General features: G+C 34.5%; 1 protein-coding gene across 1 annotated transcript; it reads right to left on the bottom strand.

Moving 5' to 3' along the window:
- Positions 1-11,961: 11,961 nt before the first annotated feature.
- On the bottom strand, positions 11,962-14,177 carry LOC124645338. The gene is made up of 2 exons (XM_047185139.1): positions 13,904-14,177; positions 11,962-13,613 (listed from the first exon to the last, which is right to left on the bottom strand). The coding sequence occupies exons 1-2, from the start codon at positions 14,053-14,055 to the stop codon at positions 12,677-12,679; spliced, it is 1,089 nt and encodes a 362-aa protein (XP_047041095.1). The 5' UTR covers positions 14,056-14,177; the 3' UTR covers positions 11,962-12,676.
- Positions 14,178-14,612: the final 435 nt, after the last annotated feature.

Below are 14,612 nucleotides of genomic sequence, written 5' to 3'. Positions count from 1 at the left end.
GAGTGTTTGAATTAAGAATGTATTTTGTTGCTATGGTTGCAGTTGCGTTTGCTTGATAAATAGCTTGCAATGGAGAATGGTGAGAGCAAATTTTAGAATATTATTTCAGACTAGATTCTACCAGCAGTTTCTCATTCGGCACATTTAAACTTCTCACGGCCAGTTTCTTCATCAAAAGTTAAAGTTAAAGTTATGGCTAAAGTAATGTCTAAAGTAAAAGTAACGGTCAAATTCAATTTTTCTATTAGTTTTGCTGTCACTTTAGCCTTGAAAAAACGAATTTGACCGTTACTTTTAGTTTAGCCATAACTTTAACTTTAACTTTTGATGAAGAAACTGGCCGTAAGTATGCCAAGATAAAAAAGCAAGTAAATAAAAGTAGCCTATTCTTAGTCTTGCTCGATAATGGAGCCATCTCTTCATATCTGTCACATAGTACACCTGATATTAGGGCTTTCATACGCATATTCTTCAGCTTTATGTCATACAGAAAATTATAAATAGTGCAATATATATATACTGAAGTGTCCATAACCGTGGTCGTAAATAGTTGTAGTACTAGTAGTTGTTGTTCTATGGTATGTTATGTACCTTCTTCTCGTGTTGTGTCTAATTGTTTTTTAATTGTTAATCTATGTGTCACACGCGTGAATAAATTTATTTTCTTTCTTTCTATGTGATAATTTGTAAACAGTAAGAATACTAAAAACAGTTAGATTTAACTAATTTAAGGGGTACTTACTTCTACTTAAATTACCTACGATAGTAACTTTCCATGATAAGATATTTCTGAAGAAAAATATCCGCCCTTTACTGTACTGGCCGGGTAAGTTTTTATATTTTTATTAATTCTCTTTTGACTTTGAAGCTATGAAGCCCATTCACCTGTGAAATATCATCAAAGGTTTTCACTTAACTAATACATATACGTACAAACAACCCACGTTTATAGAGACAAGAAAACTTGCCCACTGCCCGTTTCTGAGGACCAAAAATAAATTATTATGAAGGAAATTTTATGGAATATTAGGTACTAATTTTATAAATGCAAAAGTTACTCTGTCTGTCTGTTTATCAGTCTATCTGTCCGGCTTCATGAAAAAGGCTACGGAACCGATTAAAATAAAAGGTATCCAGATAGTCTAGCTAGGTATACGCGAAAATAAATCTGTCTGTCTGTCTTCCTGTAAGTCCCTCTATCTGTGTATCTATTCGGCTATCATGTAAAAAATACTGAACTAATTCAAATAAAAACTATACAGATAGTCCAAGGCCTGAGAAAGGGCATAGGCTATATTATGACCGGGAGCAGAAAGCAGTTCCCTTGAGACGTGGAGGGAACCACAGGGAACAGGTAGTAATATTTTAATGAAAGGTTGTTGAGTGTAAAGAGTGAAAGGTCAAGTAGTATTTATGTTGTATTAAATGCGGTTAGTTACTTGGAAGTATATTATTGATATACCTATATTACGTATGAGACTCTCCCTAGCATTTGAAGGATACTAAAAAAAACCTAAATTGCGTAGAAAACGTCGCATACTTTTTTTATATTATAGTAAAAATTTCGGTCAAAACAAATGTTCCAAGTTAAGGTTATTGCTAAACAACAGTAAACTAATTTTTACAAGTACAGAAAATAATAATTTTATAGAGCGCCCGTTGCGTGTTGAAAATTCACATAGCAGTTTTTGAGTTTATCACAAACACACAGACAAACACGCCTGACTACTTTGTTTTGTAATGTAGTGACCATTATTTTTGCAACTGAAAATAAAACAAGAAAATGACTTCAACCAATCACCATTTCACTGCTGAATCACCATTTTTTTACAATTTTCCACGAAATTCTGGCAAATTAAAATATAACGACACTGTTTTTCTTGTACTACTTATTTATATGTAAAAAAAAATATTTTGCCAGAGTTTGGCATGGTGCCAGCTACCGTTTTCTACGTAGAATAGCAATGACGAACTTTGTGTCGAAAATGCTTACTTTCAACGACTAACCCACAGATGGTTTTAAAAGAAAATCTTTTTTCTGACCTCTTGAAGGGCCTAAGCTAGATAATATTTAGGTAGGTACCCTACCTGGTAGAGATTAAGGTATGTTCTATAATTGGTCAGTTTTGTTTAGGAACAAGTAATCTATACTAATATAATAAAAGGGAAACTTGTTTTGTATGTTTGTAGCTTAAAAGCTCCGAAATTACTGAACCGTTTTAAGAATGATTTTACTGATGAAAATCTACACTCTTCCCGAGTAACATAGGCTATATTTTACGCAGTAGCGGGCAGTAATCCCCATGGGATACGGGTGAAACCGCGGTAAAATGACTAGATTATGCATTTTAAAGAAAGGTAAAATGTACTAAGCTTTAGCTTTCGTAAAAATTAATATGAATTAAATCAATAATCATATTTAATTTATACTTCTTCTATCTGCTTCTAGGAACTAGCAAAACTATAGCAAAAACAGATTCAACAAAATTAAATATGTATGCAGGTTTTTAACCCTCTCTATATCTAGAGGAAAGTTTAGTTAAGCACAAAGGAGAAATGTTCGCCAAACGAATATCACCTTTATCTGTATTGATATAAAGTCGAATTCTCTTTGTCTGTGTTTAAGTTCTGTTTGTCCGTTCCTCTTTCAAAAAACCGGCCAAGTGCGAGTTGGGCTCGCGCACCGAGGGTTCCGTACAAATCCTGTATAGATAAAAAGTGACTCTCGCGCAAACCAAACGCAAGTTTAGAATAGTTATGGTAATTTCGTGAGAGTCAAAATAGTTAATATTTTTTATTTTATAATATAACTAAAATAGTAGGCCAGTACCTTGTAAAAGTTCTTTTATTAAAGTAATTTATTTACAACATTTTATAGTCATCATTCAGAAATCTGATTGAAAATAACCAATTATGTCTTAAAGGTCATTAGGCATATCTGACCCGCTTTGCAAAAAGTGGCGGACATGAATCAAAGTAGTTTTAAATCGTGAAGAATAGTATGACGTTTCTTTGAATATAAATATTTTATTAAAATTCCATGGAGACGAATGTCCAGGATCGTTTAAAAAATATAAAAGACAAGCAGTTTCAGAGGATTGTACAGGTTGCAATGCTAGTTTTTATTGTTAAAGACTTTTCATAAAGAAGGAAGATGCCAATCCGGATGACCAGGATCTGATGAGGATCTGAAAACCCTGAGAAATCGAGGGCAACTCTTGAATATTGTAGACACGCATCAAGTCAAAGCCAGACATGTGAGTGTATTTTTGAGGGTACTGGTAAACAGTGAAGGTTTGGAGCTGATTTGATTATGGAGACCACAGAGAGTCGACGGAACTCCTGAACGGTATGTTGCAACTACCACGCGTTTGGGCTTATTTTATTCGTATTGGCGAAGACTTTCTACATAGATAGGTTTGACCGCCATTGCGGGATCGATAGCAAAGATCAGATATAGTTATGGGAACTCCTTTACAATTTATAGCAGTAACCTTGTGTTGGAGCTTATTTTATTTTAGGTGATGAGAATTCACTACTAACTTGGGTTAAAGCAGCCATTGCAGGAATGGGATCTTTTATTTTTGAGGGATTAATCACCTAACGAGCCCCAGTATCAGGTTTATTTCGAAACCGCCGGACGACTTGTAACTGTCGAATTGTAACAACGACTGCTAGAGAGTAGGATTCGGGGCTGCTGGCTTTACGTTTCTAGAGCCTTGACAAAAGTGTAGTTCTGTCCCTTTCTTTGTTTTATAAAGTCGACTGTATTTTATTCTGTAAATAGTTCTCATTTATATATCTCAATACCCACATTCCCGTCGTAAGTTGTAATGATGGGTCGTAATGGTCATAATGGTCTTTATAAAAATGAATTTAAAATTTTACAAACAAATCCAACTTCAAACATATAAAAAAGCAACAAGAAAACAAAAAACAAGAAAGAAAGGAAGAAGATGTTAGGTGCATCGGTCTAGAAGTCGGTGTCTAGAGGATGCATCTATATATATTTAACCACCGAGATCTAGTGCGATGCATATAAACAGTTTTCTTGTTGTTTTTAGAAGTTGTTTTTGTCTTTATTTATTACTTTTGTGAAAAGTTCTCGTCAATACGAATAATATGAACCCAAACACGACGTAACTAAAACATACTGTTGAGGAGATCTCTCGACTTTCTCACGTCTCCATCATCAGGTTCTTAACCTTCACTGTTTGATAGTATCATCAGACATACATCTGAGAATCAAGTTTTAACCCTATGCATGCCTACAATTTCTGATAGTTGCCCTCGATTTCTCAGGATTTCCATCATCAGATCCTGACCTGATGACAATGGAAATAAACGGCGAGTATACTCTTTCACTACAAAGAAATGATTTCTCAAATCCGTCAAACTTGGTCGTTTAAATTCCCCATTGATATGAGGAAAACATTTGCCGTCTTACCACAAAAACTTTTTAACGTCAGTTTAAGACTTGTCTAAAAAATGTCAAATTATGACGTTGACATATGGTTCATTTTGGAGCCACATTTTTTTTAGACAAGTGTAAAACAGTTGTTAAAGTTTTTGTAGTAAGGCCATTGATGTTTAAACCTGATTTTTTTCTCTAGATTCCCATGGTTCACATTGATGCGACTAATGCCATAGTAAATCAGAGCCTTATATCATTATACTGTGCTATATTCTGTTCGTGTCCGCCGTGGTTCCATACTAAATGACGTGAAGTTGACGTGGTATGGTTTCCATACTTTAGATTTAGATTTTTTCACAGTTTAGAGGCAATTAGATTTAAGAAGTGTTTGATATGAATTTCAACTTTAATATCTCTACGCTTTCATGCGAAAAAGGGTAGGTAGTAAGTTTATAAATTACTAGCTTTCGCCTGCGGTTTCACCCGCGTCCCGTAGCCGGATGGTGACAAAAACTCCTCCCAGGTCTAAGTTACCTCCCCTCTAATTTTTAGCCAAATCGGTCAAGCCGTTTTCATGTTATGTCATGACAACGGAAAGCGGGTTTCATTTTTATATATATAGATTAAAAAAATATTTTATGTCATGTAAGCAAAAATAATATTTTAATATTTTATGTAACTTCAAATTTATCATTTTCGCAATTTTTCCTTTATCTGTACTATATAACGTTGCTTCGTGCCGAATTTCAATATTCTGAGTTCACGGGAAGTACCTTGTATGTTTTGATTCCCTAGCGTGTGACCGAAATTCGTCTAAGGTGTCGGTATAAACTGCTGTATCTTTTGATCGTGTTAACTTAGAAGTTTGGTTTTTTCATTTCTTAAAGGGACAATGGACCTAGGTATTTGGTATAAATTTTAATTTGGTACTTTTATTCGTTCGTGAGAAATAAGGTAGTAAGTTTCATTTTATTAAAAAAAAATATATATTATATTATATAACAAAAAAAAATGTGATTTTCGTAATTTTTCCTATATTTGCATTATATGACAATGCTTCATGCCAAATTTCAAGATTCTGAGTTTACGGGAAGTACCCTGTAGGTTTTGATTCCTTTGCGAGTGTCGAAAATTTGTTGAAAATATCGACATAATCGGCTGTATCTTTTGATTGGTTTGGCTTAGAAGTTTGATATTTTCACAGCTTAAAGGGACAATAGACCCGAGTATTTTATGTGAATTTCAGCTTGATACGTCCACGCGTTCTTGAGATAAAGGGTCTTGACAGACAGACGGACAGACGGACAACAAAGTGATCCTATAAGGGTTCCGTTTTTTACTTTTGAACCCTAAAAAGTTACAGTAAAAGGACAATTGACGACTTAGATAAAATTTTATAGAGAGATAGTTCGACAACTAAAAAAGATATAAGTGTTTATTTCAATATTTCTTGAAGATGAAAATTAAATCACCACGGAGTATTTAATGATATTTGATTATGATATTTCGACACACATAAATTACCCCTGATACAAATAATGTACCACAAAAATACATTTCTAAATACAGTAGAATCTATATTAATAATGCATATTCTATACTATTATACATACGTACAACGTGCTACGTTCACTACTTTGCAAAGCCAACCCTTTTTCGACTAACCGACTGACCAGCATAACTTGACATATGATTTACACCGCGGTCCTACCACCCCAGAGACCAAGTTATATCTCTTAAGAAAATTACTATTTGATGTGATTCTACTTTTATTTTGTATACTCAGGCTGGTCGTCGTGATTAAAGGTTTTTTTTATTAATTTTCTTTTTAACACACCGATTTTTTAAGAGACAGTTCACGTTTATAATTTTGTTGGTCATTTAAAATTGCTGTTTCCTAGTCATTTTTAGTGTTAAACGGATTTTTTTACGTAGTTAAATAAATAGAAAACTTATATAGTACTTGGTAGTGTATCAAGTAAGAAAGTACATCAATTGGTTTTCAAATCCCTCGCGAGACGACGCAAGTACTTTCTAAGAATCAAAGAAACTTATTTTTTCAAGGACAAGTTATATTGTTCATAGAAATATTTGAAAGAGGCAACTGAAAATGTGGTTTTAAAAGGTGAAATTAGAGACTTAAAAGTCGGTAAATTTTAAAGTTGGTAGATATAGATAAAAGTATTAGGTAATACAGTGGGCAGACATAGTAAGTTGGTACGCTAAGACATTTTTCCAACATGATCACCGCATCGCTATTGATATATGTATGTAGCTACCTATGCTCGTGGATACTGTTCGAATCCATTTACTTCTCTAAATTATGCGTAAAACGTCCATTTGACGATCTCCCCTCTTCCCTCTTATCGCTTGGACAGGAACGGGAGCCTGGGGCGGGGGCGCTGGACTAGGGCAAATTTGGGGGGGTTTGTAAACTCCCCAAGTTAGGGTGTCCGAAGTCCACCTCACCCTTTAGCTACCCTGAAGTTCCATCTCTCACACCTATAAATTCGGCACACACATTTCCACCCTAGGGAAGGGTGGGTGGTCTATAACGCACCAATCCTTTCGTTTCGGCGTGTCACACTTGCCAAGCAGTGACCTCCACTACAAATTAATATTCAGAATCGTTTCCGTAGCTATCGTTAATCATTGCGTTGCTGGCACTGATCTCGCTTATGTACTGCCTACAACACCTCGTGGATGCTATACCGCTTTGTGTTATTGCTTTTGGGGTGATTCTGAAATGTATTGCCTAGTTTAGTAGTTAGGAAGTTTGTTCATTGCAGTAATATTTGAGAATAACTTACTGGTATGCTTTTATTGTATGCTCGTCTGTCACTGACCTTACGCCAGTGGGTAAGATATTTTTATTAATGTAAAACAATTTTTTGAAGACATTTTCGTGAAAAACGATAAAAATGGCATAGTTACCTTGCTTGATTTCTTCGTTTAGATACATTGTAGCACCTGAATAATAGACTTTTATTTGCTGACTGGCTATTGGTTTTTAACACTAAGGGAGCTCCTTCCTTTAACTTTGCTAGAATATAATAAGATATTTTTGTAGTTTAACAAAAGTTATAATTTAAAAAACGAAAAGTTACTTAATTAGATTTTCAATCAAAGTTTATTTCGTAACACGCGACAACGTTACGCGTGCACTGTCTGAGAATTGTATAACTTGTTAATAAACTTAGTTGTACACTAATTTAAGTTATTACTAATCTCTTCTGTTACTAGGTAAGTCACATTTTTGGTACGCTAATTTCCTTGCAAAGAACTGATAGATTTTTAACCGAAGGCTCATTTCATTGGTCGTTAACTTGTTTTATAAGAGGTTCCCGCATGCGGTAAAAAAAATACCTATCATCCTGAAGTGAAGAAGTGAATAAAAAATATCAGACCGCATGCGGTCTCCATTCACCAAAAATCAACGTAAACTCAGTACTTATAGAAAAGACATATACATACATATAGTATGCTATATAGAACAATGAAGATATCCAATGGAATGTATATTAATATCTTTAACTAGCTTCTGCCAGCGAATTCGTCCGCGTTAGATTCGAACTTTGTGCAAACTCTAAGCTGTCGAGAGTTATACATGTCATTGTGAGTCAACCATAAAAGATAGACAAATGCTGTCATGGGGTATTTTTTACATTATTTTAAGGAGAACATTTCCGTCATACATGGTTTCTGTGTAGCTTTAATGATTAAGGCTGCACACGCGACGTAAGCTTAAAAAATGGAGAAACTTCTCCCGTATTCCCATCGTTTCCCTACACTGCTCTGCTTCTATTGACCTTAGCGTGATGAAAAGTATCCTATAACCTGACCAGGAGTATGAAGAATAATTGTACCAAGTTTCGTTTAAATCCGTCAAGTAGTTTTTGTTTCCATAACGAACATACAGACAGACAGACAAACATTTTACTGATTGCATTTTTGGCATCAGTATCGATCACTAATCACCCCCTGATAGTTATTTTGGAAATATATTAAATGAACAGAATTTACCTCTCTACAGATTTACTATAAGTATAGATTTATAGTGAAAATATATGACTATCAAAATTATTAAATCATTCTACTGGACTTGAAGACTTTCTCTGAAATCTCTAATAGGTCTTGAGGGAGCGTGGTGATTAATGCCCATTCCTTTTCTATATGAGAAGAGGCTTGTGCTCTGTCATGGGACAATACAAAATGCTGTATTGTTGACAGGTAAGATTGACCTAACAACCAAATAATTTAGGTGTCAATTATGCACAAGATGTCTCATTGCGTGCATGAAATATTTTGACCGCGGATGAATCTGAGAAAAAATGACTGCAACTTTCTGAAATTATAGACTTGAATCGTATAAAAATACTTAAACAGAAAAGTGACATTGGTACTTGCCAGAAATCGAACCCCCGCTCTCGTAACTAACCATTTAAAAGCACCATTGGATCACTACGAATTCAGTTCTTAAAAAGCCTATAAAATAAATACCTGAAGACCTTATGTAAGATAATAGGTAATAGACAACGTAATGGCTCATCATGCTGTCTTTTGCAAAATCTTTATAGAAAATACGTTTATATAACAAGTGTTTGTCTTCTATGCCTACTTTATTTGTTTATCTGCCGATCTATTGTATAGAAGACATATTTTACGTAATTTTTGTTGTAAAAGTGTTGATGCTATACAAACAATGTTTGCTATAATTTCCTCTCCATAGAGTTAATTAAAATAAAGTAAATATAAAGTTAAGTTTCTGTCAATTCTATAGCATACTTACATATGTATACATACACTTGTTAGAACTATTCATTTATTTATTTATTTAAACTTTATGCACCAAAAATATCACATAGGCGGACTTAATGCCATAGGCATACTTTCCAGTCAACCTTAGGGTGACGCAGAGAAAAACATGGTAGGTGCATTAGAAAATAAAACGAAAACTTAATGATGAATAAAACACTAAATACTAATTAAATACAACAATATTAATACAAATACCAATAAATACATACATACATATATACATATAATATACCAATAAATTATTATGATGATGATTCTGCCAACGATTTCTTGAGCAAGTACTTCCGCACAGCACTCTTGAAAGATTGTTTGCTGGGTGACTTCCTGGTTTCTGAGGGCAGCGCATTCCACAGAAGAATAGCTTGAATGTGAAAAGAAGAGTGGATAGTGTCAGAGGTATGAGAATTCATTTGTTATATCAAAAGCCAAAATCAAACCATCGATTAAACTTTTCTCAGCAGCAGGTATTCTGACTCAAATCTAACTTCAAAGATCGTAATATTTACTCAACACCGTAATTATCGTAAGAGCAAAGAATCTGCAGATCATGTACGGGTTAGAAACCGGGGAAATACTAATGTGGTGATTGATGTGAATCACCATTATAATTACGTCTTAGTCATATTTAATTTTCTCTTTAACTCGTGTAATATGCTAACTTTAACACTAATCATCTCCCAAGCTTTTTCCCAAAATGTTGGTGTCGGCTTCCAGTCTAACCTGATCCAGCTGAGTACCAATGTTTCACAAGAAGCGACTGCCTATCTGACCTCCTCAACCCAGTTACCCGGTCAACCCAATACCCCCTGGTTAGACTGGTGTCAGACTTACTGGCTTCTGACTACCTGTAACGACTGCCAAGGATGCAAACTGTAACACTACTTGACGGTCGAATTATAAGCTAAACAATAAAATATAGAATTGTTGTTAAAGTCTAAAACCGTCCACTGTGCAAAGGCGTCAAGGGGACTTGCCTATACTCACCACGTTGGGCATTAGCGTATTGGTGTACAATTAGAGTCATTATTATCATCATCATCATCACCAACCTTTGTATCGTCCCACTGCTGGGCACAGGCCAACTCTCACACAGAGAAGGAATGAGCATTAATCACCACGCTTGCTCAATGCGGGTTGTTGATTTCACACTTCATAGTCCAAGTTTCCTCGAGATGTTTTCCTTCACCATTAGTGTCTAAGATATTTAAAAGCTAACTAGGTCTCAAAGACTTAAGTATTTATTTTAATTACGTACTGAATGAATTTAGAATCATATTTACTCTCTTTTCCGCAATAAAACTGCACAGTTAACGCTTGAAGTTGTATCATCCCTCCGATAGATGGCGCTGCTCTCACCATCGGAACTTAACTCACGCAAGTTTGTTCTATATAGTACGTAATTAAGTTAGTATTTTGCACAAAGTCGCTTCTTACGGTGACTGACACCAAGTTACCCATTTTTTGCGACTTTTTTGAGACACGGAATTAAAGTTATTGATCGGGTGGTGTATTTATTTTGTCTGATGTTTTAACTCAATGAGTATGAGGTACTAAGAAGAAACTCCTTTCAGTACTTAGATACTTAAGAGGACTCCTTTCGTAGGTGTAAATCTTATTCCATTGTTTTGTTGGTTTTATGCTGCAAATCTCTGGAAACTTTTTTAAAGACAAGGGAGAACTGAACTTAAACAATTTTATTTTAAAAACATTTTGTTATTGAAATAGAATTCTCAAGTAAAATTTATTCCTAACACATAATATTGGTAATTGAATAGCATATTACGCAATTAATACCACATTAAAAGAATAGCAATCAAATAAATAACTCAAAATCGTTCCCTTAATAATTTCTGTCAATTTTAGTAAAAACTAAGAGATTGATTACCAAACGTTTTATTTTTTTTCCTAATTTTGTCCACAGTTTAAAACGACTTTTTTTTTAATCACGCACCGCCTCACTAAATCACTGAGCTCGTGAAAACTATACGTTACAATATTTTTTCTGCGTAAATGTTAGAGATTGTCAAAGTTCTAAACATTCGGAGTGGCTGTTTAAAACTATGACAGAAGCCTAGAGTCTAGAGTTAAGTTGTAGCACAAGAATTAAGTAAGTAAATACGGAAAGTATTTAGAAAAAATATTGTAACGTATAGTTTTCACGAGCTCAGTGATTTAGTGAGGCGGTGCGTGATTAAAAAAAAAGTCGTTTTAAACTATGGACAAAATTAGGTAAAAAAAAAACAAAACGTTTGGTAATCAATCTCTTAGTTTTTACTAAAATTGACAGAAATTATTAAGGAAACGATTTTGAGTTATTTATTTGATTGCTATTCTTTTAATGTGGTATTAATTGCGTAATTAAATAGAAAATAATCCTTTTAAATGTGAAATTATATTTTCATCAACATATTATTTTTTAGATCAATCCCACATCGAATTCGAGTGCTTTGATGTTTGTATTACGACAGAAAAGGAGTACAGTATCTAATAGCTAAGATTTAGATACTAAATTGATTATAACTAGAAATTCAGCTATTTTATGCTGCTCTTGCATTTTTAATATTAGGTATCTTACTTGGGCAAGAGTCAAATGTTACCTGTACACCAAAGAAATTTGAGAGCCACTGTCCTAACCAGGGGTGGCGCCAGCAAGCCGGCTAGTTCGCAGACAGGTACACGACACCACGCCGAGACCGTACTAACTGTTATAGAAAAAATCTTATTGTCTATCTGTTCTTAAGCGTTACAATCGCAAAGACAGAGTTTTCTAACCTGTAGTATGTTCTTCATGGTTATATGTATAGTAATATTTTTGTGTAAATAGTATATGTAATATTTTTCAGTTAATCGTTAATCTGCCTCTCCCGTCCTTTTGCCACTACTTTCTCAAATATCCTATGGTACGCTTAATCTGTTGATATACCTATACTATCTAAAATCACCTATTTCAGATCTTTGTTCGAGGAAAATATTGTAACGCAAGTCGAAGATGTAGTTCGGGTGTCCAAATACACGCATTCCTTGTCATTTCTCTTTATATTTGTACATAAATGAATTTTAAAAATATTACAGGAAATCTTTTCTACCTAATAAGTAGCATGCATCATAAATCTTGTCTTGAATAATCCAGTGCTGAAAAGTTCTTAAAACAATACTAGATGGCGCTACTGTTCACCAAAATTAGTTTTGCAGCTCGGGATCGAAATAAGTTATAGAGCCTTGTAAGTGAAGTAATGATTGTCACTTATGTTATATAAGAATTCGAATTTATTATCAATTGCACATTAAATACTAAGAAAGTCTAAACTAGTCCTCTTTCGGAGGAGGACTAAGAATGTTATCATGAATCTTAAACACTTACGAAGGAAGAAATTGAAAAATGTTGTTCGCTTTACCTATCTAAATAAAATAAGGTTTAAAAATTCGAGATAATTCTTAAAAATCTTAGTAAACCACTTCATGATGTTTAATTTTATTGCTCCTAATTTTGTTGTTCTTCTTATTTTTTCTCGTAAACTTTCGAGTTTGTTCCGGCTTCTCAGTAACATTACGATCCGATAGCTTAAAAGTTTTGCAAAGCAATGTCACCTTAGATCCGCCCGATAGATTCTCATCCAACGACTTCACAGTATTCGTCAAAAGGTATTTAGTCGCAAAATGATTACTGTACTTGTTAGCAAAATAACTGTTTTTCAAAACTGAATCTTCTCTGAACTTTTCCGATCTGTCGGTTGAACATTCGGCCTTTTTATTATCGTCATAATCTGATGTGGAGTTCGAGTAATTACAAACAACATCGACTCTAATTACTTGGACCGTCTCAGGGCTTTGAGCCCGCGATATCGTGAGACTTTTTCTTTTCCCCGTTTTTTGATAAGTAATTTTCGTGTTTTCTATAGTTTCAGGGACGTCTCTAATTTCTTCTTTCATCTGTAGTTTGGGTGATTTTTTTGGATTTGTTTTAATTTTAGGTTCCTTACGGTGTTTTTTTGAGTCGTCTATGATTTCGACTTGTGTTGCTTTGTTCTCTCTTTCTTTGCTGTAGCCTTTTAAGAATATGCTGGATTTTGCAGATGTGGGTCTGGACCTGTCCGTGTTATATAGATATTTCAAGTATTCGTCAAAGTAATAGTACGTTAGCTGTGAGGATCTATCATCATCAGTCAGTTCGTTCTCGCTGACCGCTTGTTTGACGAACATTCTATGTTTGTTCACGTCTGTGTTCTTCTTATATTTGAAGCTGGTTCGTGGTCGCGTGGTTTGGTCGACATCACCTTGGAACTTGAGGGTTTGTACTGTGAGGACCATGTCATCTGAATCTTGGGCTCTCACGCTGTCGTTGACATCGGTTAGTCGGTCTCCGCGCATGTTGCAGTGGAATCTGATTTAAAATAGATAAAATGTTTTAAGATAATCTAATTACTTGCATTAAAAAAATCAAGGATACAGAAAAACCAGCTGTCACTAGCGGTTTTACTCTCAAACAGTGGGAATTATACTGCGCACCTAGATAAATCTATTGCTATTGCTATTGCTTTTCTTGATAAATGCTCTATTTAACACACTAAAATAATTTTGAATCGATCCTATAGTTCCTGAGATAAGCAAAATACACAGTATATGACAATTATTTTTTGAACCAACATCTTATACACAGCAATTTTTCCTTACCTTTCAAAAATATCAACCCATCTTGGATCTTCCTCATGTTGGGGATTCACCAGTTTCCTCTGGCAGTATCTGCGAGGCTTTTCAACCAGAGGGCTCTCATTCTTCGACTTGCCCTTCACTCTCTGTTGAAGATGGAGTCTTGCGCATTTCATTATCTGTAACAAAGAATATTATTATACTAGCTGTACCCCACGGTTTCTCTCGGGTCCCGAGGGAGCAACTTCCAGCACACGGGTAAAATCAGGTTCTAGATCTGCGAGAGTATGTGCAGTGTACCAAAGTTTATTTAAATCTGTTTAGTAATCTCGGCACGAACGCCAGACATACAGATAGAAAGAGTAACTTTGGCATTTATAATATTAGTGTACTTTAAAGTATTCATAATATTGATAAAAAAAATAGCACATCATTATGGCTTCAAATTGACCATGCCTGATTCAATTGTTATTTTTCTTTCTCTTTGATGTAATTCAATGATCGAATAATATGAATCTGCATTTAATAAACTGGAAACTATTTATGTTCAGTTTATACTTGTTTTTTACAAGCAAATTGTTTCGTCTAGTTTCACCTGTACCTCAAGGCAATTTCTTCCCTTGCCAGGATAAAATACTGCCTTAGAAACTCACAATTGACGTGTTAAATTGGTTCTGTAGATCGACAGATTGCTCCTTACGTTATCACCAAAACATCTTTACTATATTAAGTA

The sequence above is a fragment of the Helicoverpa zea genome, chromosome 31 (assembly GCF_022581195.2).
Source record: "Helicoverpa zea isolate HzStark_Cry1AcR chromosome 31, ilHelZeax1.1, whole genome shotgun sequence".
Classification (NCBI taxonomy): Eukaryota; Metazoa; Arthropoda; class Insecta; order Lepidoptera; family Noctuidae; genus Helicoverpa; species Helicoverpa zea.
Note: the sequence above shows the minus strand (reverse complement) of the source record. Positions and strands in the feature narration are given on the sequence as shown.